Consider the following 26429-nt stretch of genomic DNA (forward strand, 5'->3'; position numbering starts at 1 on the left):
CACTGAAGTGGATCCTGGGGAGTGATGAGAGTGGGCCGAGAGCTTGGGAGCGCCCCCTCCTCTCCATCCGAGCTGGTCTCCTTCCTGCCCCACCAGCCTGACGTTCCCAACTCCTCCGAGCCTTTGCTCACGCTGCCCCTCCCCCCAGTTCAGATGCTTGACCAGTAAGGAAACAGGAAAGTAAGGACCAGAGAGGTGGGCTGACCTAGTCTGCAGCTCCAGCGCTGAGGAGCGGAAGCGCCTGGCAGCAGGAGGCCCGCCTCGCTCAGCAGCAAGGGAGGGAAGCGCAGCTTTTTATAACCAGGGATAATTAATTGGCTGTTGTCTGTGACTCATTACTCTAATACTGCCAATTAAGGACTTCGTAGGACAGAAGACAGTTCTCAGGCTGTCCCCACAGGCCCCCTGAAGACTGTGTGTCTGTGGGAGGCAGCACAGCTTCTCTGTGGCCAGAAGGATGTAGGTCAGATGCCTGGTGGAACTTCCCAGCCAGAGACTGAAGGAGACACTGTGAATGGTCAACTCTCTTCGTATTTCTATAGGACATTGGCCTTTTGAGGGCTGTTACAATCTTTATTGGTCCCGTCCATCATACAGATGAGGCTCCAGGAAGAGTGAGTGGTTTATTCAAGCCGAGGGGCTGAAGGCACAGCTCACACTGCCCCCTCTCACCCCCAGGCCTATGCCCTCTCCCGCTCCACGCAGGGATGCACTGGTTACTTGTTTGGTTAACAAACCTGTCCTGATACCTGCTCTGGGCCCTGGAGTCACAGATGTATCAGAACTGGTTCCCCCTCCCTTAAAGGGTTCCCAGGCTGCTGGGGAAGCCAGTTGGAACTGACATACCCAGATCACCCACGATGATCATTGCAGAAGCCCAGGGAAACCCGAGGGCAGGAAAGTTTGCCTGAGCTGGCGTCAGTGAGTTAGTGTCATCTCACCAGAGTGGGGAGGTGTTCAGGGCAGGGGGATCGGTGTGTACAGAGAACATCTTGTGTTTGGGAACTGGAAGTAATTTAGCCCCAGTGTGGCTAGGGTGTGAGGAGGGGAGAGGGTGTTGCCAGGTGGGCCCGAGCCTTGAGGCTGTGCTGAGGAGCCTGCACTTCATCCTGGGCATGGCAGCCCCGAGTCAGACTCAGGCTGTGCAAGGACCAGTGTGGGTAAACTGGGGAGGATGCTCTGAGGGGCTGGAGTGGAGAGGACCAGGGAACCAGATGAGAAAGGCTGAGGCCTCAACCTGGCAGAGGGGTATGCAGGGATACGGGCAAGGGAGGGATTCCAGAGACACCTAAGAAGTATAATCAACAAATTGGCTGTGGGTGGAGATTGAGGGAGAGGAGTCTTTGACGAATCCCATCAAACCATGATTTCCCACCTGGGTGGACGGAGGCCACTCCTGGAGACGGGAAACCATGCTGTGCCCCAGGAGTGGGTGAAAGGAGTACACCCACTAGGTACTGTTCCTTGGTACAGTCCAGGAACAGCCTAGTAGGGGTGGGTGGACCAGACAGAATAAACCTCCCCGACCCCAGATGCCTACCTCCTATGATGGGATATGATGGGAGCCCCCTCCTGCCATGGCAGGAAGACACCTACTGCAGGGACATCTGTCCCCACCTCTTTTGCCTCTTCGCTGCCATGCTGGCCATGCCGAGCTTCTCCCCATTCCCAGGATAGCCTCTCCATCTTCATAGCACCATGCCTTGTTCCTGCCATGTCCTCTGCCTGGAATGCCCTTCTTTCTTCTCTCTGCCTATTAAGATTCATTGCAAATGCCCCCCACCCCCCCTCCCTACCCCCACCAGAAAAAAAGTCGGCTCTCCTTTCGTTTTCATTTCTGCATGCCTCCCTCTCTTCCTCCTTCCCTCTCTCTCCTGGGCTCCCACTGCCCCGTGGGCCTGTGCTGGCCATGTGGATTGTGATTTTCTGTGTCTCCTGCTAGACTCTTCAGTGTTTTGAGGCAGGGTCTGGCTCAGAAGAGGTCCTTGGGCCAAGTTTGCCAGTTTGCTGAGTGAATGACTGGAGGGTGATTGAGCAGATGAGCTGAACAGTGAGTGAGGAAGCCGGTTAGGGAATGTGCCTGCTGTCTAGCTCGCTGCAGTGGGGAGGCAGGACCCCCGGTGCACTCACGGGTGTTGGGTGGTCCGGAGAAGGCAGACATACGTGTGTGGACAAGTGCATGCTGCATTCTTGGCACTGGCTCCTGTGCCCTGGTGGTGGTTGGCAGGGGAGGGTACTGACTCGTCTGGTGGGACCTCCCACGCCACCCTTGGAGCTGGGCTTAGGCTCTGCCAGTGGGCAAGAAGGGGTGGAGGTGAGTTTCCTGGATGGTTCCCCACCTTCCTGTCCTACCAACCATGTGGGTTTGTATCAGGAATGTGGGGTGAGGAAGAATGGATCCCACTTAGGAATTGGGGCAGGCTTCCTGGACGAAGCAGCTGGGTCCAGGGTGTGATTGGATTCAGCGAGATGCAACTGGGCATTCCTGGCCAAAGGAACTGCAGTGTGACCTTTGCTCTGTCTCTGCCAGTGACTGAGTGTATGACCTTAGGCAAGACCTAGATCTTCTCTGGACCTCAGCTTGCTTGTGGGTTAAAATGAAGTACAAATTCATTTTTGAATGAATGTGTCCAATTAGATAATAGATACAAGTGTGCCTCCTGTCCTATACAAGAAAAGACCATTATTCCAACCTTGAGGATAAAATGTGTCCTCCCTACAAACTTTCAAAGTGATGGTGTTCTCTTCTCTTGTGCTTTGAGTGAAAGGGACCCAGCAGGAATGAGAGAGGAGCCCTCTGAGCTTTATTTTTTCCCACTTCTAAAATGGGGATGATGATATCTCTTGCAGGGTTGCTATGAGGATAAGAAAATAGGAGATGATATTACATCCAAGAGAGAGAGAGAGAGAAGAGGGGCCGGTGGAGCCCTGATTTTTTGCAGCCCAGAGAGCTGAGGATTTACTACTGTGATAAAGCCGTGCTGTCTCTCACCTTCAGGAACCCCTGCACCTCACCCATCTCCTCTCAGAATGGCACTGAGGGCAGCTGGCATGGCCATGTCATACTATAGGGGAAGCAGCTAAGCTCTTGTTGATGACAGTCTGTGAATGCCCTGAGCATCTGGTTAGGGAGTGTGGATGGGGCAAGAGGTGGGGGGAATCAGCAGGAGGCTTCAGCCACCCCCCTGTGACCTGGCAGGGCCCTCTAAAGGACTCTGGGATGGTCCTTCTTAAGGGCCCCCCCAGCTTTTCCACTCATGTCTCCCAGGATGTCATCCCAAGGGATGGGCGGGAAGAGACAGGGAGCTCCAGGCTGAGCCTGATTCCGTTCTCCTGCCTAATGAACCACTCTGAGTGCACCCCAGCAGAAGCAAGGGCAGACAGAGGCCTAATTGCCCAGCTCTCTGTAGCTCTGAGAAATAAATCCAGCCTCTTAGGCTGTCAGGAGCTGGCTGGGGGTTGGGATTCTAATCCCTTTCCCTGCTCGGCCCTAATGCTGCGCTACATCTCAAACCTCCCTGGCCACCCCCTCCCCCAAATCTCCGGGGTCAGTGCCAGGGTAATCCTGCCAGGGCCTGCCCACCTGTCCCTTCTGGGAGCTCCCACACCCTTCGCAGCTTACATTTCCCAGGCTTTTCCTGTGCATCAGTCCCTCCATATGGAACTGGACAAGGTGGAACAGGCTGAGGTTGGAGGAGCGGGTGCCTGCAGGTGGGCAGACCCAGTGGGTAGGCATCCCTCAATCTCTCCTTCCCAGTCTCTGCAGGGCCATGTGTTGCTGAGGGCACAGGTAGGCGCTGAGACCACAGGAGAGGTGCTGGGGGCAGGGCTCAGCTGAGCAGGAAGGAGCCTTGCCAGGCAGATCCAGCACATGGGACAAGGGCTGCCTCCAGACAGACTGGAAAACCTATAAACAAATCCACACACATCTGAGAATTTACTGTGTGGTAAACTCGTAGAAATTATTGCAAATATCACAAATGGTATAGGGACAGCTGAAGCATCCATTTGGTGAAAGTAAAATTAGATTTCTGCCTCTTACCTCACACCAAAATAAATTCCAGATGGATTCAAATGTGCTTTTTCTATTTTTAAACTTTTTTTTCTATTTAGAAAGCATACATTTGTTGAGAAAATTCAAACAACTTGGAAAGATGTAAAGAAAAGAAATTTAGTCTTCAAGCTTTAGAGATGAGGCTTTGCAACCTCTCTCCATACACATGACATCCGCATGGTGCTACAGATAGATGGACCTAGAGAGACAGACAGATTACAGATTTAAATGTAAACAATGAAGCCGAGAAATCACCAGTATAAAATATGACTTAAATTTACAATCTGGAGCCACCTTCCTTAAACACAATACCAAAAGCAAAACATATAAGGAAAAGAGGGATAGATTTGACCACAGAAAACTTTTAATTTTTGTACAAAAAGCATGATAAACAAAATTAAGTCAAATGGTAAAATAAGGAGAAAATATACAGTATGTGTGAAGGTTAATACTGTTCCATAGAGAAAACTTCTATGAGCCCATAAGAAAAGAAGCCTGTTCCCCAAAACAAAACCTGCCTCACTCTGTGCCTTTGTACCTTCCGCTCCTTGCCTCTGCCTGGATTGAGGCTCCCTAGCCTTCCTCCCAGCAAGCCCTTTCCTGCCAGCTGTGTTGCAAGCATCCTCTCCTCCAGGAAGCCCTCCAGACCACTCCTCCTCCCATAACTGGTAGCATTAAGGATCTGGCCTCTGCGCTCTTAGGATATGCTCGTAAGCAACCCATGTGTGCCCCATTCACCACACTCATTCCCAGGATTGTACTTGCCTGTTTGCTGCTCAGTCATAGCTCAAGATGGCTCAGAGTGGCCTGATCTATCTCCAAGTATCCAGGGCTGGCTGGAGAAGGACTCAGCACATGTGTGCAGAATAACAGGAATAGAATGGTGGTGGGGGTGTGGAGGGGAGACACTGGAATTTAGTTTGTTATGGTACGCTAGGTAGGGGTCTAATTGTATGTTTACCAAATGTCCACATGTCGCAGCACTATCTGTTGAATTCTCCATCATTTCTGCATGAATTTATTAATGTCTTAAACCTGTGACCATGTTTCCAGGCCATTTTTCTTTGGATCTCAGTTTCTCCCTTTCTTGACTGGACCTTTAGAGAATGAGGCAAGATGATCTCTTAGATCTCACTGAATTCAGAAATTCCAGGGTTCCCACCTAGGCACTGCCTGTGACTCTCAGTGTGACCTTTAGGCAAGGCCCTGCCTCTCTGAGCCTGTTTTCCTTTTGACCAGACAAGGATAATAATATGTCCTGCTCCTTGTAACTTTGAGACATTTGGGAATACTGAAGGGTCCCAGACCTGGGTGTGAATTCTGGCTTCATCACTATGTTTGCCTTTTGTGACCGTGGGCAAGTCACTTCCCCTCTCTGAGCCTCGGTTTCCTTAGACAGTACTGCCTACTTGCAGAGCTGTGAGAGGATGAGATGGAGCAAGTAAAGGGCTCTTATGAGCTCCCCAACCCCCAACTCAAGTAGGGCTCTGTCCTCCACAGCCTGTGATGCAGCCTGGGAGGTGGGATCAGGCGGCTGCTGTTTCAGGGCCGTGTCCCTCCATCCATGTTGGCTCCTGGGGCTGCAGCCTGCAGAGCCAGGCCCAACCTCTGCATCTGGATGACCATGGCACCCAACCTGGGTTGGAGGCAGGTGATCAGGCTGGCTGTCCTTAGCAGCCAGAGAATTTTGGTGTAGATCAGGGGAGGGGAAAGACTTGATCACTGCCTTCACATAATTAAAGGGCTGTCAGACGCAAAATGGTAATTATAGGAATGGTCGTGGATTTTGCGACTTAAGCTTACATCTGTAATTGCGTTGGGGCCTGGCAGCCCTCCTGTGAGGTGGTGGTGATGTCATCCCTGTGAACAGAGGAGGAAGCTGAGGTTTAGGTCCCGAGGGACTGGCCGTCAGCCACACGGCCAGGGGGTAGCAGGGCTGGGATTAAAATTCAGCTCTGTATTATATTCCCCCACTCCCTGGCCGTTTGACCCCAGTATTTCTTGCTCTTTTGGCTGGACTTGTTCTGTATGGTATCAGAGAGCTGGCTGCAGGGTAGCAGTCAAGGAGGCAATTTCCACCCCCCTCAGGGAGGGGAAGGGAAGAGAAAACAACTCCTACTGCCTGGCCATCACCAGATGCTTTGTGTGTCAGGTCTTGGTGATGTCAGTAGTGCTGCCCCCAAGTTACAGAGCAGGAAGCTGGGGCCCAGAGAAGAGATGTCTTCCCCAGGGTCACTCAGTGGTGGTCAGTCTGGTTTTCGAACCCAGTGTTGCTAGCTTTCCAAACATAGCCTCCCCTATTAGGGAGGTCTTAGAAGGAAGAACTTTCAGTCTAGAGGAGGACCAGGCAGCATCCAGAGGGAGGACTCCCATCTCTGGAGCTACTGGAGCAGAAGCAGGATGAGCTTCTGTCCTGGAGGCTGCAGAGGCAGTCCCTGCCCTGGAGCTGACACACAGGGAACGGGAATTGAGCAAGACAGCTCCGGCTCTGAGAGGTCTGTGCTTCGGAAAGTCTGTGATATTGCCAGGGTGGAGCTGGCAGCTCCTGCTCAGGCATTGCCCAGATGGCAGAGTTCACATTCCACATTCTCTTTACGGACCCGGGGAGGTGCTCCGTACTCTACAGGGTCCTCAGTAGTGGGAGAGGCATCCTGGCCTGGGGCCACAGTCAGGGGCAGGCAGGGGCTTGTAGTGAGTGGCAGACGACAGCAGCAGGGCTGTGCTACCCCAGCGGCTGTGCCCACACTTCCTGGGTAGGGTTGGGGTTTGCAGCTGCAGTCGTGCTCTGTGGCCATATGAGCCCTAGCTGCTAATAAGCTCTTTCCGCACGTCTTTCTCTGAATGCAGAGTCTCTGGGATAAGACGGACAGGACAGAGACAGGGAGGAGTGAGGAGACAGTGAGGAGGAGCAGCGGCCTTCAGGGAAATTGGCCCACTGTTGCCAAGATTGCAGTGGAGGGTCTCATCTTGCCTTAGGGAAAGAAGGGGAAGGAGATGGAGCAGAGTTTGTGGGGCTGAATGCCATGGCCTCTGGGATTTTACATCAGAGCTGCCCTGACCTCAGCCTCCGTCCCTGGGCGCAGGGATGGAGCAACCTATCCTGTCCATAGCAAGGGGCCATCTGCCCCAGCTTCTGTCTTTCTCTCTGGTCCCTCATGCAGGCAGCCTCCAGTGCACCCCTCCTGGGGCCTGCTGTGGCCTGGGAGACCTCAGGAACTGCCTGACCCCAGGAGGTGCTACTCCCTCAGCCTCAGCCCCAGCCTGCTCAGCCTTTGTCCTGTTTCCTGAGAACAAGTCCAGGACTTGGACAATGGCCCCATCCACTGGTGGCCATGAGCGTCCTGTGTCCCACAGTCTCACGTTCATACCTTCTTCTGCTCCTCACACCATATCTGAGCACGACCTTGTGCCTCAGATGCACGGTACACAGAGCTATCTTAGGCCATCCCTGCTCTAGAGGAATCCACAGCCCAGTGAACTGTCCCTTATTATGCACCTACTCTGTGCCACTTGAAGTGCATCAGCTCATCAACAGCATCCCTCCGAGGTAGGGGTTATAATTCCCACTTGCGGGGGGAGACCAAGGCTCAGAGGGGCTAAACAAGCTGCCCCAGCGGGAGAGCCAGGTCTTCAGAACCCGTGCTCTTCCCATCTCCACCCCATAGAATGTGATTGAGGGTCATGTTAGTGGGTACCAAGAGTCTATGCAGGATGGTCAGGGAAGGGAGGTCTTTGGGGGCTGGAGGGCTGGAAAGGCTTTCCAAAGGAGCAAGGGCCGAGCCTGTGGCACACTCGGGAGAGTGCGGCGCTGGGAGCGTAGCATCGCTCCCGCTGCAGGTTCTGATCCTATATAGGAATGGCCGGTGCACTCATGGCTGAGTACTGGTCACGAAAAAGACAAAAAAATAAAGGAGCAAGAGGTTTGGCCTGGGGTGGACCCCAGAGAAAGAGAAGAGAGGAATCCAAGGGGGCCAAGCTGGGCCTGGGGTCGCCATACTGGATCCCAGAGGGAAAGGGCGGGGTTTGCGGGAAGCTGCTCAGGGCTGGCTCCCGAGGACTGCAGAGGACTGCCTCCGGTCAGGACACCTGGGTTCAATCCCATCCTCATTCCTCCCCTACTCAGTGACCTCTCTGACTTACCTCCAGCTTGCCCATGTTGAGCCTTTGTGTAAATCCATATGCGGGGACCCTTCTCCAATCCTCAGTGTGATGGGGATAAATACCCTAAATAATCAACGGCTGGTATCGTGCAGACAGAGATGAGAGAGGGCCTTGCAGTGTGGCCGTGGCCTCATAGGCAGCTCCACTGTTCCTGGGAGCAGGGCCAGATGGGCTTGTTAATGGGGGAGTGCTCAGGCCTTTCTCTTCTGTAATGCGCCCTGATGAGGACCATTAGTGCCACTTGGAGCCTCTTTATCAGCTGAGCTGCTCCATTGGCCTTTTCCTGCCAACAGTTGCTTGCTGCCCCCTCCCACTTTCTCCCATCCTCTGCCCTTCAGTTTTTTCCTCCTTCCTCCAATTGTTCAGAGTGACCCCCACTGTTCACCTCCTCACTGCAGCTAGGGCTCTTCATCCCCATCTGCAGGCTCCCTGTGGCCCATGGCCTTGGACTTCCAGCTCCCAAAACTTTAATCCTAGGACCCCCAACTCCAGTTCATGCTCCCATTCTGATAATGGGGTTCCTAGTTCCTTGTTGCTTAAGTTCTACCTCCATCCCTGCCATGCTTGGTGCCTCAACCACCTGCCAGCTCTAATCTTGTCACCCTGGCTGGTTCCTGGGGCAGAAGGTGCAGCTCCTCATTCTTGCCTGCCCTGCAGCAAGATCTGGCCAAGCGAGAGCAGTGACCCTCGGTGCACAGGACCTGTGGGCTCTCCTGACACTGCAGTCTTCCCAGCCTCCTGTCAGCGTTGTCCCTGGGTCCTTCCTCACACCTTGCCACAGGACGTCTTCCCAGCACCTGGGGCAGGTTCTCTACTCTCTCGACTTCCAGGCTGCTTGCCAGGGACAGGACCCATCCCAGGCTGAAGCTAACCCCTCACCCAGGCCCCTCTCAGAACCTTCTTTGCTGGTCAGGGGTGCAGAGGCTTTGCCCAGATGAGGCAGACACAAGTGGCCTACTCTCTGAGAAGCCACCGCTGAACTGCCCAGCCTGAACCTGCTGGGGAGACTGGGTTTCAGGGTGTCAGCACCTTCGCATCTCTGGTTATGAACGAAGTGAGGCTAAAAGCAGGGCTCAGCAAGGCAGCCTGGCTCTGCACACAGCAGTGAGTGGCAGTGGCGGCGGCTCACCCAAGCACAAGCCCCAGGCACTCGGTGTGTACCAAGTCACTGATCATCGGGGGAGGCAGAGATGCTGAGAGGTACACTGAGAGAGCACTGACTGTTAGCCAGGCATCATTCTGAGCACTGACTTGTGTTGTCTCATTTAATTCCCATGTCAACATTAGTGCTATTATTGTCATTGCACAGAGGAAGGGGCTGAGGCACAGAGAGGTTGAGTAACTTGCCTGAGGTCATACAGCTTGTGAGTGGTAGACAGGGATTTGAAGTGGCCAGGAGGTCTGGCTCCAGAAACACCGTATGTGTAACCCCTCCACTGAGGTGCCGGCCTCTGGGCAGCGAAGGATGGAGGTGTTCTGGCCAGTGAGAGAACTTTTCCTCCTCCTCTTGCACATTCCTGCCTGCAGTCATAAATGCTATTGGAGGGGAGGCAGACTCAATCCCCTCCTGGCAGAACCCATGGGCATCTGGGGACACAGTCATGTAAGCCAGTCACAGTGCACAGAATGTGAGTTTAGAGACAGAGGGACGCTGATGCTGTGGGAGAACAGAGGAGGGCTTTAGGGTAGCAAGGCAGAATCTAGGAGGGCTTCACAGAGGTGACATTGAAGCCCACTTGAAAGGTGAATGGGAATGTTGGGGGAACGAGCCCAGGGGCAGTGACCCTTCCAGGTTGAGAGAACTGGTTGGTGAGGATGAAGCTGGAGAGGTCAGAGGGCCATACCCAGAGGGCCTACCTGCTTGGCTAAGCAGCGAGGAGCAGCACCGTAGTTCTGAGCTGGCTGTCACGTGTGCAGGGAGGGGTCAGGGCAGCAGGGAGCCCAGCGAAGGGCCTGGGCAGTGCCAGGTGAGAGTTGCCCTGCTCCAGAGGTAGGGATGTGTCCTCCACCCCAGGCCCTCAAGGTTAGGGTGGTCTTGGTTTTCTCCTCTCACTGGCCTCCCCTCAATGGCTGTTGACTTGTTCTGATGATCTCAGCAGTTTCCCAGGATGCAGGATGTTCTGAGCTTGTTGTGCTTCCGAGATAAGAGGACGGATGAAAGCAGGGATAAACCGGAGGGCCCAGGCGGAAGCGCCTGCAGACCTCTGAGCCGGCCCTTCGGGAAGCAGCAGCAGTGTGTCAGCGACCCCCGCCAGCACACCCCCAGCCTGGCTGGAGACAGACGGGCAAACTGGCCCGGCCCTGAAGGTCTGGCATCCAACTGAGCAGGGGACTGGTCCTTAATCCTCTGCTAACTTGCTGCGTGACTTGGGCGAGTTGCTTGGCCTCTCTGGGCCTCAGTGTTTTTATTGGTAATGTGGGGTAGAGGGAAGGAAGAGCACCTGCTTTATAGGTATGGGTGAGGATGGAACAGGAGCGGACTGTGACTTCACAGACTGCAGATCACTGTGCCAGTGCGAAAGCGTAGGGCAGATGTGGCCTTTGCCTCTGGAGGCCATCGCCAGAATGGGGAGACTGGCACACACCAGAAAGACCTCAGGCTGCAGAATAAAGAGCACAGCTCTGGGGTGGACCCCAGCTCCTGGCTTCCCACTATTTTGCGGCTTTGGGCTCCATGATGTTGGACAGTTCACTTCCCCTCACTGAGCCTCAGTGTCTCACCAGTGCAAAGAGGGTGGTAGTCCCTGCCGGGCAGGCATTGCTACAGAAGGGGAGGAGTAGGGAGCATTCCGAGTGGGAGGCAGCACTTGACCCTCTTCTCGCTTTGCTCTTGCAGTGGGAACGCCTCTGGTTCCTGCTTCTCACCTTCACCTTCGGCCTCACGCTCACCTGGCTCTACTTCTGGTGGGAAGTCCATAATGACTATGATGAATTCAACTGGTGAGTGTGGGAGGTGGAGGGTGCCGGGAGGAGGGGGCCTGGGTCCCGTGTACCCAGTGGCTGGGACCTGGGGCTCAGGTTTGAGCCTCTCTCTTAGGCTGGCCCTCAGAGTTCTGCCACCAGCTCTCCGTGTGGCCTTGGGCAAGGCCCACCCCCTGTGAGCCTCTCTCCTGCTGACTTCCAAGGCTTTAGCGACGCTGGTATGAGACTATGGGTAGAAAGGGGGGAGCATCACAGCTGGCAAGAAAGATGAAGAGAAAAGGGAGATCCATGTCCTGACGGGAGTCCCACTGGAGGCTTAGGGAAGACTTCCTGGAGGAGGAGGCATGGGAAATGGGCCTTGAAGGATGGCTGGGATTTAAACCGGTGGAACTTCAGCTGCTGGTCTCCTTGGAGACCCCTTGGTGTTTGCATAGGTGATTCAGCCTGTAGTACTGGTCTCCCAAGAGGTGGCGGGGAGCCTGGAAGAACAAAGGCTCAGTAGCAGCTGAAGCAAGCTGGGAAGTTTAGCTACAGGGCACTCCCTCCTGCTGGTGCTATCTTGGAAAATAGGAATGTAAGCCAGGGCTCCCAGATCCCAGGCCTCTTAACTCCTTTAGCTGGGCTCGGGGCAGGGCTGGCAGATGCTGTGGTTCTGGGACAGCTCAGGGGCCGTTATGGGCACCTCAGTCCAAGGGCAGGGCTGTATGAGGCAGTACCTGGGTGCAGGATGGGCACCTGTTTCTTCCTCGTCTTCCCTCCATTGCCGGCCTTTTGTTAAACAAAAGGACATGGAAGGAGGGGAGGGACAATTGACAGGTGTAAAAACAGGTCCAAGGCCACACAGCCAGTTGGGGACAGAGTTGGGGCGTGGAACCAGGCCTCTTCACTCCCCATCCAGTGCTGTTATTTCCTTTTGATCAGAAGTTCAGGTCAGTGTGACTGTAAACAAGTCTCTGGTGCTCTCTGAGCCTCAGCTTCCTCTTCTATAAAATGGGGTAATTCTGACCTCATCGGGTCTTTCTGAGGATGAAATGAGATGGTGGATATGAGAGGGCTTAAAACTCCACTGAAATGTGAGGGCTGCTTTCTGGCAGACCAAATCCCTAGCTGGAAGGTGACCATGATATTAGAATTTGGCATTTATAGGACTCTGGGCTTCTGATGGCCTGTGAGTACAGGATTCTGTGATGATCCTAAGACTCTGTTCATGGAGTCTGGGTATCTGCTTTCCTCTGCACAGCATCAAGCTGTGCCTCTGTTATTAATGAGCACAATAAAGGACGTGCTACTGTCCCACTCCTGCTCCACAGCAGCCCAGCAAGATGAGCCACAGTCCCAGCCGAGTCCCAGAGGTAGCCTCTGGCCTTTATTAAATTCCATAAATCAATTTTTCACTTTGCAGGTATCCACCGCACAGGTGCTATCACGAGTAAAGGGAAACATTCCCTGCTGGCCCTTGGTTGCAGACCCTGGACAGTTCTGCTGAACTGGAAGTCTGAGGCCTGGGAGATCATAAGGTCCCCCCATCATGTATAAATGGGGAAACTGAGGCCCAAAGAGGGACAGGACTCATCCATGGCCACACAACCACTCAGTGTCAAAATCATACATTGAGGACAGTGTGAGGAGACCAAGGCTTAGAGAAGTTAAGTAGCTTTTCCTAAGTCACACAGCAAGATGCAGACAGATCTGGGATGGGGACTTGAGCCTGACTGACTATCTCATGCACAGAGCCACCCCACTCTGCCCAGAGAGTGAGTTCCCTGTCACTGGAGACTCAAGCAGAGGAGAGGTGCCTGCCCTGTTGGGGAGGCTGCAAGAGAGGGCCTGCCTGGGACTCAGGCATGCCTGGTGACCTGCAGCTCCTTCAACCTGTCACCTCAGTGTTGTGGAGTCAGTGCTGGGTTCAGGAGACCCTGGCCCAGCCCTCTTGGTCTCGGGAGTCTCTGGGGACAGCTCATGCAGTAAGAGGATGTGAGCAGGACCCAGGTGGTCAGCACTGGATGAAGGTGGGGGAAGGGGATCTGGGCTGTTGCTGTCCTGGAGGGCTCCCTGCCAAAAGTGGTCACACTTGGGAGATAAGAGGGACCAGAACATCTCTCAGGAATAGTTACCAGGAGAAAGTCCTGCCCCTCTTTAGGCCTCAGTTTCCCCAACTGTACAGTAAGATGAGTGCACTCAGTGATCTTTCAGGCAATAGATTTTCCCCCAGACGCAGAAGGTGAGGGCCAGGGAGGGGCATAGAAGAGGACAGATGCCCCATAGGGTCCTTCTGGGTCATCTGCCCTCCCAGCCCTCTGCCAAGGCCCACAATGGCAGCAGACTGAAACTGCCTGGCTCTGGCTTGGATTCTCTAATGACTTTGAGCCTCAGTTTCCCCAGTTGTACAAGGAGAATGGTTCAGTCTTCCTGGAGAGCAAGCAACTAAGCTTTATTTATCAGGAGCCTTAAAAAGATCATTCCCTTTGACCCTGTAATTCTATTTGTAGGAATCTATCATAAGGAAATAATCGGAAATACAGAAAAATGTGTACAACATTTTCATTTTTGTGTTTATTTGTAAAACTGGATAATTGGAAACTATGAAGTACCATTAGTAGGAAGCTCGTACATAAATTCCATGGAAGACCATGTGGCTGTTAAAAAAAAATCCCATTTCCTCAAGATTTTTACTGACATCAGTAAATGCCTGTGTTAAGAAGCAAGTTTATTTTGGTGGCTGGCTGGTACAGGGTAAATTAATCTTGATTTGTGAAGAAGGTAAGACAATTGTATATTTATCTTGGTAAATATATTTTATGCATAACAACAAAAAAAAAGCAGCAGCCAGTTTACTGCATGTTTTCCATGTGCCTCGCCCCACCTCATTCTCATGATCCCATAGGAAGGGCAGCCTTTTCTTCTCCCACCCTGTAGATGAGGAAGCTAAGGCTCAGAGAAGTCAGGTGTTATCTTTTATTCTATGACTCCATATTTACACATTTTAACATTGAAGTTGAGACAGATGTCACAGTTTATGGCATCTTAGGATCAATGAAGCCTGTCACCCCCACAAGGTCCTGCAAGCCAGTAAGAGACAGATTGGGGATTTGAGTCCAGCATTCCTGCCCACTATCCTATGTGCAGTGGGGTCCCAGCTTTGCTGTTTATACAAACATCTAGGCATGGAGGGGAACCCACAGAGAAAATTCAGCAGTCTTGGTAATGATTACTTCTGGCAGTAGAATTACGAGGATTTGTTATTTTCTTCTTTATGCTTCTTGATCCCCAGGTGTCCGCATGCACAGGCATGACTGATCAAGGAGATGCTGAGCGTCGTTATTGCATGGCAGGGCCTGGTCACTGAGCCCAGCGTGTGGGAGATGAGACCATCCTGGTGCCTGGCCCAGTGGAGGTCTGACCCCTACCCCTTCTCCTGGCAGGTACCTCTACAACCGCATGGGCTACTGGAGCGACTGGTCTGTGCCCATCCTGGTGACCACAGCCACCGCCTTCACGTACATCGCGGGCCTCCTGGTACGTGGGGCTGTCTCGGAAGGCAGGCCACGCTGCTCCCAGGGGAAGGGAGACTTGGCCTGTGCTGGGTTGATGGAGGGCCCATCCTCATCTAAAGGGTGAAGCTAGCTTTGCCCAGGGCCTCGGGCTGCTGCACCTCTGAGTCCTCCAAGGTGGGAAGTCACCTCACTTTTGCCAGTCTCCCTCAGCTGCCCCTTCCTGACCTAGTGAGAGCCATCCCAGATATTAGGCCCCACCACATATCTCCTCCTCCTCCAAGAACCTCTGCTTTGGGATCCTGCTCCAAATACTTCACTCACTGAGACTCAGGTCAATCACCATGCTAGACTGGGGGCTCCCTGGACACAGGGCTCAAGTCGGTTTCAGAATCCTGGGGTCTGGAACTCCCAAAACATTTGGTGAGTTCTATTAGGCAGTCTAAGTGCAGCAGGACTTGGTGACCTCTTGAGGTAGAAATGCCAGAGAAGGAGGAGCCTAGAGGCCTGGAATAATCTGGGAGGAGGCCAGGCTTGGGCTGGGCAGGGCTGGGCAGGGTATTCCTGTCACCTGGAGGGAGAGTAATAGGGTGTCCGGGGAACTGGTGAAACCTTCTGGCCACACACAGGGCCTGACTGTCACCCTCTGGGCTCCTCCTCAGGTCCTGGCACTATGTCATATTGCCGTGGGGCAGCAGATGAACCTGCACTGGCTGCACAAGGTGAGGGCCACCTCCACTGGGGCTGGAAGGGGCGGGGGGGGGTTTGCCACGGCAGCAGAGGAACAGCCTGGACACATCACCCCTCCCCTAGATCATGGTTATAATTGTTCTAGGAGCTAACCTGAGCATTCACCATGTGCCAAGTACTGTTCTCACAACCTGGCCTGCATTAACTTATTTAACTAACCCTCATAGCAACCCTGTGTTGTGAATACTGTTATCATCCCATTTCATAGTTGGGAAAACTGAGGTCCAAAGACATTAAATAATTTGTCCAAGGTCTCCCAGTTTATAAGTGGAAAATCCAGGCTTCTAGCCCTGTGGCCATGGGATTAACCCACACAGTTCTCAGCACGTGTTGTAGTAACTGGCCCTCTGGCTGGTTCTGCCTCAGGTCTCACCTTCCTCTAAGTACTTCAGTGATCTGACAATGTCATTCCCCAACTTAAAGCCTTTTCCACCACTCCCATGGCTCCCAGGATGACCCAAACTCCCCCACCTGGCATGATCTGGCCCTCGCCGATGATTCCCAGCTCCTGTCATGGAACAGTCACCCTTAGCTTCTGCTATGTGAGACATCACAGGCCCTCCCAGTGTGTCTGCCTCTACTTTTACCCTTTGCTCTTGCCCCGTAAACTGTCTTTTGAACCCCTTCCTTGGTACTCCTCCCCTATGTACACAGGCTTCTCTCACCAGGCCCCCCCAGCCCCTGCAACCTCCTCTGTCACATCTCTGAGTGTCTGTGTTGTCAATTTCCATCTGGCTCCCTGACCTCAACCCACCTCAGCCTGGGTGCCCCTTGTAGGCCAGAATAAGTGTTGTCCATCTCCCTGTGCCCAGTGCCCCACTAGGGCTGGGCCCAAAGCAGGCAGGCTTCATATGTTCTAGAACCTTAGTCTCAGGCTCACCATTCATTGCACACATGGTGCTGCATGTATGTTGTGATGCCTGTTCTTCTTGAGGCACGGGTGGGCACAGGGGTAGTGCAAAGCTGACCAAGATGCCCTCCCAGGAACACCTGAGCCATGGAGGGAGAGCTGGGTCATCTCTCTTCTCTTAGAGCCTGGCTCTCAGAGCGGGCACACCATTTAGGAAGGGGCAGAAATGTCCAGAAACAACCGTAAGCCCATGAGATGGGTCTAGAGTGACTTGGAGGGGAGGGACTCATTTCCAGCTAGAAGGGGGACATGGAGCAGGAAGAGGAAGAGGGACAGGGTGGGTTGAATTGGGATGTGTAGGGGAGGTACGCACGAGCATCCAAGGGGGCATCCAGGTCAGTTAATTACAGGGGACTGGAGCTTAGCAGTCAGAGCCGGTGACTGAAGTCTTGGAGGGGTAAAGAGCAGCGAGCAGCCCTTGGTCCCCTCCCACTCTCCTCCTGGTCATCACTCTATTCTGAGCTCTCCTCTGCACTTCCACAGTCCCCTCTGTGAGGCACTTTCTTCTCCTGGCTGCCAAGCTGACACCTGAAAGAACTGCACCAGCTGGCATCCTGGGTGGGGCTGGCACACACTGTGGCCACCTCCTGAGACCATGCTCGGCTCTCAGCAGGTCAGGTCATATCTGCTTGATCCTAGTGGAGAGGCCTACAGAACCACTGAGCAGTGGAGGTGGCAGATCAATGCAGGGAGTCAGATCCCGTCATCCATGCTGGTGCCAGCTCCCAGAGGGCCAGCTGCCTTCCTCTCGCCTCTGCCCCTCCCATGGGATCTCAGCATGAGGAAGGTCCTTCCAGGTAGAGTGACCCATAGCTGGGCCCACCACGCCAGGAGGGAGGGAGTTCCTGGGGCTCAGAGTGCTCAAGCAGGGACTGGAAATTCTACTGCCAGGATTCTGTTTTTTGATTCTAAGATTCTAAGGAATCTTTATTCTTTTTTTGTTTGTTTTGCTTTAATTAATTTTTGAACACGTAATACAATGACATGGTTCAAAATTCAAAAGGCACAAAAAACACACAGTAAAAATCTTCCCACATTCTTTCTAGAGACATATCCATTTCCCTTTTCTTTAAACACACATAGTAGTCTGCTGCCCCCTCTGTTCTGCACATTAAGAGAGGTACATTCCTTCTTCAGTGCATTCAGAGCGTCTGCACTGGTGTCCATCACTTGCTCCTGCTGCCTGATCGGGATGTCCCCTAACTCCCTGGGTATCTAGCCAGTTCCCTGTTGATGAACTTGGTCGATATCCCGGTTGCTTTCAGCTCTTTGCCAGGACAGTGTGGCAGTGACCTGGGAGAGCAATTTCTGGGTAAAGAATGTGTACTTTCATGATTTTGATCTTGCCAAATAGTCTCCTTGCCAAGAGCCACCAATTCATGTTCCCTTGGCAATGTATGGTTGTGCCTGTAAAAACACCCTTGCCTGCAAAGTGTTAGCTGATTTCTCGACTCTTGCCAATGTGATGGGCGAAGAACAGTACCTCACTGTAGTTTCAATTTGCATTTCCCTTATGGTGAGTTAGATTTGGCATTTTTCACGTATTTGAGTCATTTGTATTTTCCTTTCTTATAGAAAAGTGTCTCTTCATATCTTTTGCCCTTTTTGCCATGGGGTTTGCTTTTTGATTTTGCAGGAGCTCTTTGTAGGTTTGGGAAATTAGCCCCTTGGCTGATGAGCTGCAAATAATTCTATCTCATTTGTCATTCATCTTTTGACTTCACTTATTGTATTTTTGGCATACAGGTTTTTTATATTCTTAAGTATTTGAATCTGTCATCTCTTCTTATGGCCCGTGGGTTTTCTGACAGACTCAGAAAGGTCTTTGCCACTCCCAGATTATAAAAAATGTTTCTATGGTATCACTTGGTAATTATATGTTTCCACTTTTTTTAACATTTCAATTTTTTAATCCTTTTGGAAGTTATTTTGGGGCATAGTGTGATCTTACTTTGTTCCTTTTAGATGGTTTCCCAGTGTTCCCAGTTTTCTGTACAGAATAATCCATACTTTCCCCTCTATTTTGAGATGCTACTTTTATCATATACTGAATTTTTTAGTGTATTTAGATCTTTTTAGGAACTTTTTACTTATTTTCATTTATCTCTCTGCTCTAGCCAGTTCCCTGTATTGCTTTAAAGACTAGAGTTTTCAGTATGTTGTCCTCGTGATCTTTATTTTGAGAGTCTCTTGTTCCCTTGCGTCCTGAGGAGGGGAGGGCAAGGTGCTGAGGACCGGGTGGGGAGGGAGCTACTGGTGGCAGGCTGGGTGCTGTGAGTGGGTCCGGGTGCCCACTTGGAGGCCTTCCTCTTCTTCCTCAAACTCCTCTTTCCCAGAAATCCCTCCCAGGTGAGCCTTCAGAAGTCCAGGGACCCAGGAGGTGAGGTGAAGGTTCTTGGGGGCTTCATAGTAAATAGTTGGTCCTTTCCCTGAGGTGCCCCTGGCCTGCCCCACCCACCACCCACGATCAGCTCAGATGCTGCCTGTGTGAGGTGCTTCAGTTCCAGCTCCCACCTCCCCAGGCTGTCCCTTGTCACAGCCCTGAACATACTGTGCTCCTCCTGTGTCCTTGCCTGACTCCCCCACCACTGTACAGCAGCCCACTGCCCAGCCTGCTCCCTTTGTGGAAGAGCACTGGGCACCACACAGCCACACAGCAAGTTGCAGGCTGAGCCAGGGCTGGCACACCTGCCCCCAGCCCAGATGTGATCAGCACCTCTGCTTGCGGTCCCACCATTGCCACCTCATCCACGCTCCTAGTAAATTCAGCCTTCTGTCCAAGCAGCTGGCCCCGGCCCCACAGTTCTTCCCGGAGTGCAGCTTCTGTCCCTCCAGCTGTGGCTTCAGGAAGACACATTCCCTGAGAGCCTCCTGTGTGCCAGGCACTATGCTCATCATAAGAGCAATACCCCTTGTTCACTGGGTGCTTACTGCAGGTGTCAGGTGCTTTCCGCACAGTATTTCATTTGCTCCTCTCAGTAACCCTGCTCATTGATACCGTGCTCACTTTTAAAGTGATACCACCAGCATTTAGTAAGCGTGAGCCTTGGTGCCAGCCACAGTGCTGAGCCCTTCACTTGCATGTTCTCATCCGTCTTTCCCCGCCCCTTCCAGGTGGACACTCTCTGTCCCCATTTCACAGTCAGGAAAGATCCCTGGAGAGGTTAACTTCCCCATTAGGTAGGCGAGCCAGGATTTGACCCAGGAGTGTGCCTGGAGTGTGGCCCTTAACCCCAGGCCAGCTGTCTGCCATTTGGACCACAGAACCCAGAGGCTAGATACCCCCAAGAGGCCAACCTGTGGCACCTCTGCAAGGCTGGCCTCTAGCTCCTCTCAGGTCCCTGCACCCAGGCAAGGCTCACTGAATGAATCAACGTACCTGCTGTAACCTTCGTCCCTTCCATTGCTACTGCAACAACAGTCCCACCAGGACAGAAAGACCCACTAAGACTGCTTTCTCAGAGGAAGACAGGGTTCTGTCTCCAGGCTTCTAGGGTAGGATTCATCCTTCCCAGTCAGATTTAAGGAATGGTAGTCACATTGTTGGGAGTCAGTGCATTGCTGGGGATTAAGGACACAACGTAGGGGGGAAATCCTAGATGCTGAGCATTCTGTAATGTAATGCTGCTGAGCATGAAGGTTGCCACCACAGCAACTGTAAAATGCAGTGATAATCACATTTTTAATTGTTTTAGGATTATGGGGAATCAGTTTTATTGCAAGTATTTCCACTAGCAGTTAAGTATTGTAATAAGACACTCTCAGAAATGACCCTTCAGAGACACTGGCTGTGTCCAGGGCCTCCTCCCAGGGCCACAAGAGGGCAGCAGGGAGGAGGGGGCGTGGTTCTCAGGGACTGTTAGAAATTCCGAGCCCCCCAGAGACTCTTTTACCTTCTTGACAGCAGTTTGACATCCAAGAAAGAGCACCACCTCTGAGACAGAAGGGGCTTGCTCTGGATCTGCCTCTTCAAAGTGACAGGACCAAGCAAGCCCTTAGGCTGTCTGAGCCTCAATTCCTTGTGTGTAAAATGGGGATGATGATAGCTCACCTGGGGTGCTAGGATAATAAACGGAAGGCAAGGTGACGTGCCTCACCCGGCCCCGGGCACACCTGTACCTCCTCCCCTTCCCTTGAGTCCTGAGCTGGCATGTCACACTGGACAGGCCCCTACCTATCTCAGCTTTGTTACTGTTTCTTATGGGAATGTTAGTTTCCAGGCTGATAGGCTAGAATGACAAGCCTCTAAAAGAAAACTTAATCCCACGCAGGAATTTATCTTCCTCACCTGGCAGGGAGCAAAGATGGATAGGCCACTGTCTCTGCCCTCACCCTCAGGCGGGGCACGCAGGGAGACAGTTCTGCCCACTGGCCACATCTCCAAGCTTGCCCTGGGCCCCAGCCCTGAGCATCTGGTCCCTAACGTATTTTATATGTATATCACTGTGAGCCCAGCCAGCGTGCGAGGCTGGACTGCGCATCTGCCCCCTGCCCCCACCACCTGGGCAAGTCATTCCATCTGTCCTGCAGATGAAAGGGTCTTGCTTCAGGAGGAGGCTGGGCGTGCTGGGCAGCGCTTGGATGTGCAGGGGAGACCTCACTAGCTAAGTGGTTCCCTCCTCATCTCTTCTTCTCTCCATCCTCTTCTATTTTCACTGTCCCTTTGTCACTAGGTCTGCCTGCCTCCCCCTGCCTCTCTCTCTCACTGCCATCTCTGTCTGCTTGTCTTTGGCTTTCTTCCAGCCCATGCCATGTAGTCCCTCTCAGACATGCTGGTGACCCTCACCTCTGCTCTGACCTCTGTCTGGTGCCTCTTGCCCCTTCTAGGTAGGGCTGATGGTCATCCTGGCCTTCACGGTGGTGGCCATGTCAGCCGTGGCCCAGCTGTGGGAGGATGAGTGGGAGGTGCTGCTGATCTCCCTACAGGTGAGTGGGGGGCAGGGGGCGGGGGTACTGCTTCCCCGGGACCTTTGTAACAAGGCAGTGCCTTTATCACTCCCTTTCTCTAGACCACAGCCCAGAGAGGAGCAGGGAGGCACCCAGGCTTACACAGCAGGTCAGAGGCAGGGAGCTTGCTACATGCCAGGGTCCTGAGAGACCCAGCATCCTCAGCTGGCAAACGGAGATAGGGTTGTCTGCCCCCTAGCTGGAGGTATGCCATCAGGACACTAGTGACCAGAGGGCCTGGGCACAGCTGGGAGTCACTGATCCCTCTTACCTCTCCCACACACAGGGCACAGCGCCATTCCTGCACATGGGGGCCCTGGCTGCGGTCACTGCACTCTCCTGGATCGTGGCAGGACAATTCGCCCGCGCAGAGCGGTCTTGTGAGTACAACTGGGTAGGGCCTGCCCCCCAACACCTGCAAGTACCAAGGCCAGCTTGTGCTGTCCTCACCTGGGCCTGACCTGGGTAGTCTAGGGATGACCTGCTGCCCTTGTGCCCAGTGTTAGGGGTTCTGGCTCTGATGGCCCACAGATTCCATGAAGGGCTACAACCTCGGTCAGCCTCATGCTGTTTCCCTCCCCTGCAGCTCGATGTCCATGTGTGCAGGTGTGTGTGTATGAGTTAGGGGAGGTATTCACCTTCCCAGCAGGAATGGGGGCTGCACTCCAGAGCACCTGGGTCCTGACAGGTGGGGGGGGAGAGGGGCCCAGCATCCCAACCCAACCTGTCCAAGGCTCATGATTGGGCATGGCAGGAGCCTAATGGCTCAGCAGGGGCACTCATGGCCCATGTCTGCAGCCTCCCAGGTGGCCATTCTCTGTACCTTCTTTGCCGTGGTGTTTGCCCTCTACCTGGCCCCTCTCACCATCTCCTCTCCCTGCATCATGGAGAAAAAGGACCTGGGCCCCAAGCCCGCCCTCATCGGCCACCGTGGTGCCCCCATGGTGAGTGCTACCTGAGGATTCTAACAGATCAGGTTGGGGGTGGATGCAGCTGCCATTCTAGGGGAGGGCCTGGTTGGGAAATGGATAAAATATATGTAGTATAATAATAGCAACAACTTCCAACTCTCTTTTGGGAGGTATATGGGAAAGATTGGTGAAAAGGCCTGGAGAACTTAGATGGGACCAAATCCTGAAGAGCCCTGAAGGCATCTTGCCAAAAAGATTTAACTTTTATCCTAAGGGCCCTGCAGACAGGAAGGGGGGTGTTAAGCCCAGGGCAGACATCGCCAGCTTTCAGGTTAGGAGAGCCCAGGAGAGAGATGCTGTGTGTGGGGCCTAAGGACTGTGCCCAGGCAGCAGGAGAACACACTGGGCTGTGGGGGGCAGGAGGGCAGGATGCAACTCAGAGCTGGCTGTTAAAGAGAGGACAGCTGAACTGGATTGAATTGGAGAGAGAGGAAGGAGTTGAAGTCAGTGGCCGGTTCTGCCACTGAGGTGCCCTATGACTCTTTGGGGGAGCTTAGTTTGGGCAGCAGGTAGGCTCCGGAGCCATGCTACCTGGGTTGGACTCCCAGCTCAGCTCCTTGCCAGCTGTGGGAGCCCAGATGGTTCCATCTTCTGGGCTTGGTCCCCTCACCTTGTACCATGGGAATAGTGAGAGTTCCTGCCACAGGGTTGTGAGAGCTGGAGTTAGCATGTATGAAGTCCCCAGATATGCACCTGACACGCAGAGTAAGAGCTGGACATTATTGTTACTCCGGGCAGCAGACTCTGGACCAGGGTCTCCTCACCCTCAAAAGCCTTGAGCCTGTGCTTCTCAATAGAGGCAGTACTGCCCCCCACCTTCCGGGGGCGTTTGGGGACTTCCTGAGAGCTTGGTCTCTGTTGGAAGTTCCACTGTGTCACTGGATTTGAGGGTAGTAAAGGGGGCCTCACAAAGTTTCTGTTTTAAAAGGAGGTATTGAGTCCGATGGGGCTGCGAATCACCCTGAAGGTGTTATCAGCACCATGCTGTAACCAACTGAACTAACCAGCTCGCGCCCGGTCTTAGCCCCATCCGTGGTTTGATGCTGGCCCCCAGTGGCAGCAAAGAGTATGACAAGGTCCTCAGACCACATGTAACTAGGGAGGGAGATTTACAATCCCAACTCTCCCAACCATAAGGACCCTCAGAGAACAGTGAGTATACATCCCCAAGGGGCAAGTGGGCTGAGGTCCACAGGAGGAAGAAATTCACCCAAGGTCACAAAGCTGGTTAATGGCAGAGTCAAAGCTAGAACCAGGATCCTCTGCTTTATATGCTAGAGTTAACAATTGCCATTTATTTAAACACTGTATATCAGGCAACCTGCTAGAAACTTTTAATCCATGTAAGAGTCCAGGGAGGGATATGCTATTGTCATGTTTGGATAGATGAGGAAACTGGTTACCCGACTGAAACTCCACCAACCCAGCTGCCCTTTCCCCTCCCTCCAGGATCTCCACGTAGACTCACCTCAGGGTATAACGAGGGAATTTTGCATTTGGCGCCAGCCCAAGGCTGCCACAGAGTCACAGGCTTTTTTTTTTTTTTTTTTTTGTATAAAAGCCTTCTGGTTCCCAATGCCTAGGTCAGTGCCTGGAATACAGAAATGATAATATAATGGTCATAGCTACTATTTATTAAGTGCTAGCTATATGTCAGGCACTTATATACATTGACACTAACTACCCCTGCTGCCTCATCCCCCTAAAAAAATACCCGTGAGGCAGGCATAACTTAACAGATGAGGAAACTGAACTTCAGAGAAGTTGAGTGGGTGCCCAGGGTCCCACAGCTACCCTGTGTGGGAGACAGAATTAGAGACAGGCCTACCCCAGCCTCCAACACAGAAGACTCCACTGGCTGGGGAGGGATACATCAGCTGAATCCTGGCTCTCCCTCCACCACCCTACCTTCCCAGCTGGCTCCAGAGCACACGCTGATGTCCTTCCAGAAGGCCCTCCAGCAGAAGCTATATGGGCTCCAGGCCGACGTCACCATCAGGTAGGTGTTGGGGAGGCAGGACAGCACCTCCTCCCCTGCCCAGGCATCAGTATCTGGGTCTCTGTTGGCGGAACCTCTGGTCCCAGAGCCTTGGAGATGGGAAGGTGGTGACTTGGATTATCCATGGCAGCGCAGGCACCCTGTTCGTGCAACTGAATCTGGTGCCAAACTCCAGGATATAAAGTAGAGGAAAGAACAGATACTCTTGATTCAAGCAGGGGTGGTGGTGGGGGGGGACTGGAGCCCTGCCACAGATCCGCTTGAAGGAAAAACGAGACCCATATGGCTGTGCGTGATAGACCTCAAATACTCTGGTGAGAGAAATAAGCAAGTTGCAGAGCGGTGTGTTCACTGTGATGCCAGTTATATTTTACAAGACTACACAACAGTGATGTATATATTTTCCACACATAGATAAATGAGTTTGTATTAGAGTAAATAGCAGGAATCTCATTACAGAGGTTATCTCTGAGAAGGGGGTGGGGCAAGGCTGCCATACATAGTCGCACAGGTTGTGTGCTGAACAAGGGTACCGCGTATGTGAGGACATTATTCCCAGCGTAGACATCATAGCACTGTGTATTTATCACAGCTTTCTAGCAGATGGTGGTAAAACGCCTTGAGGGATAGTGGGGAGGGGCGCGCACGTGCCCTTCACTGTTTCACGTTGGCAGCTGTGGTGAGAAGACAAAGATGGTGGTGGAGGTGAGGGTGGAATCTGTCAAAGGGGCCTGTATTGCACTGTTCTCATTATGGTTTCACATGGACTTGGTTCCAAGCCACATTCTGCCACTTACTGGCTACGGGCCTTGAGCTCCTCTCCTTGCCTCAGTTTCCCCATTATCAAATGAAGTAGCATCTACCTTCCAAGGTTGCTAAGAGAATTGGCACAGCCTTTTCCTAGCCCTCCCTCCTTGGTGGTCCTCACTCCCATCGGACCCTCATAGAGAGCCAGAAGGTGTTGGCCCTTTGGGGTCACCCACCAGCCCACCGTCCTCCCTGGGAAGATGGGGAATCTGAGGCCTGAAGGAGCAGAGCCAGCCAGTTCCCACAGTGGCTGGGGAGGAGTGTGGGGGTGGGGATCACCAGTGGCGGGTGTGAGACATGGGAGGGTGGTGACTTAGTAGGCCCCCCTCCCCACAGCCTGGACGGCGTGCCCTTCCTCATGCATGACACCACCCTGCGGCGCACCACCAATGTGCAGGAGCTGTTCCCGGAGCTCGCACGCAGGCCTGCCTCCATGCTCAACTGGACTGTCCTGCAGAGGCTCAACGCTGGCCAGTGGTTCCTGAAGGTCTGACTGCAGCTAGTCCCAGTCCTAAACGTGGACAATGTGGGCAGGGCCTCCCAAGGCATGAGGGAGACAGGGGCAGCCAGTAGCTCTGGTGGCCCCACTCCCAGAGCTTCCCTGACCCACATCCAGGCTGGTGAGCAGCCTCCTCTGGGCTCCTGCCACTGTGTCCCAAACCTTATGGTTGTCACTGCTTGTTTTGGGTCTGTCACCCTTACCAGAAATAGTTGATGGTGATGATGACAGTTAATGGTTAGAATTGTTAACTCTGTAAAACTCTAGAGGGAGGTTGGTTCTCTGGTCTGAAATGCTACTAAAGGAGAAACAAGCTGGGGTCTGGGAGACATTCCAAGCAAATCACTCTCTGTAAGCAGGGTGTGGGGTAGAAAGGTTAGGTGTGGGACTCCTGCACCCCCAACAGGGTCACAGTCATCAATTTACCTGACACACACCAGCAGACACTGGCAGCCCAGGGATCTCTTCCCTCTTCCAGGAAGGCACGTGGGGGCCCCAGAGGGCTGGTGACACAGCCATATGCGTCCCTGTCTCTGCCAGACTGACCCCTTCTGGACGGCCGACTCCCTATCACCCTCCGACCATAGGGAGGCCCAGAACCAGTCCATCTGCAGCCTGGTGGAGCTCCTGGAGCTGGCCAAGGGCAACGCCACACTGCTGCTGAACCTGCACGAGCTGCCCTGGGAGCACCCCTACCGCACCGGCTTCCTCAACATCACCCTGGAGGCCCTGCTGCGCTCCGGCTTCCCCCAGCACCAGGTGAGGCCCAGCCCAGCCCAGCCCCGTCCAGCCTCAGCTCCTTTCACAGTTATAAAATGCCCCTGGCCTTGACAGGGTCGTTGTGGGGACAAGGGGGGAACAAGGAAGTCTTTAAAATGTAGGAAGGGCAAGAGCAGGTCCAGATTCTCTGGTTACTTC

The 26429-nt window shown here is 53.2% G+C and overlaps 1 protein-coding gene across 6 annotated transcripts in view; it reads left to right on the plus strand.

The window, feature by feature from the left end:
* GDPD5 (glycerophosphodiester phosphodiesterase domain containing 5) overlaps nucleotides 1-26429 on the plus strand; it is an 84061-nt gene that overhangs the window by 49557 nt on the left and 8075 nt on the right. For all 6 annotated transcript variants that reach the window (XM_063093533.1, XM_063093537.1, XM_063093534.1 and 3 more), the window contains 9 exons: nucleotides 11052-11155; nucleotides 14560-14653; nucleotides 15291-15350; nucleotides 21116-21214; nucleotides 21522-21615; nucleotides 22034-22179; nucleotides 24123-24205; nucleotides 25349-25499; nucleotides 26052-26270. In XM_063093533.1, the coding sequence (XP_062949603.1) occupies nucleotides 11052-11155; nucleotides 14560-14653; nucleotides 15291-15350; nucleotides 21116-21214; nucleotides 21522-21615; nucleotides 22034-22179; nucleotides 24123-24205; nucleotides 25349-25499; nucleotides 26052-26270 (1050 nt within the window). The remainder of the gene's footprint in view (nucleotides 1-11051; nucleotides 11156-14559; nucleotides 14654-15290; nucleotides 15351-21115; nucleotides 21215-21521; nucleotides 21616-22033; nucleotides 22180-24122; nucleotides 24206-25348; nucleotides 25500-26051; nucleotides 26271-26429) is intronic.

This window comes from Cynocephalus volans, chromosome 4 (assembly GCF_027409185.1).
Source record: "Cynocephalus volans isolate mCynVol1 chromosome 4, mCynVol1.pri, whole genome shotgun sequence".
NCBI classification, from domain to species: domain Eukaryota; kingdom Metazoa; phylum Chordata; class Mammalia; order Dermoptera; family Cynocephalidae; genus Cynocephalus; species Cynocephalus volans.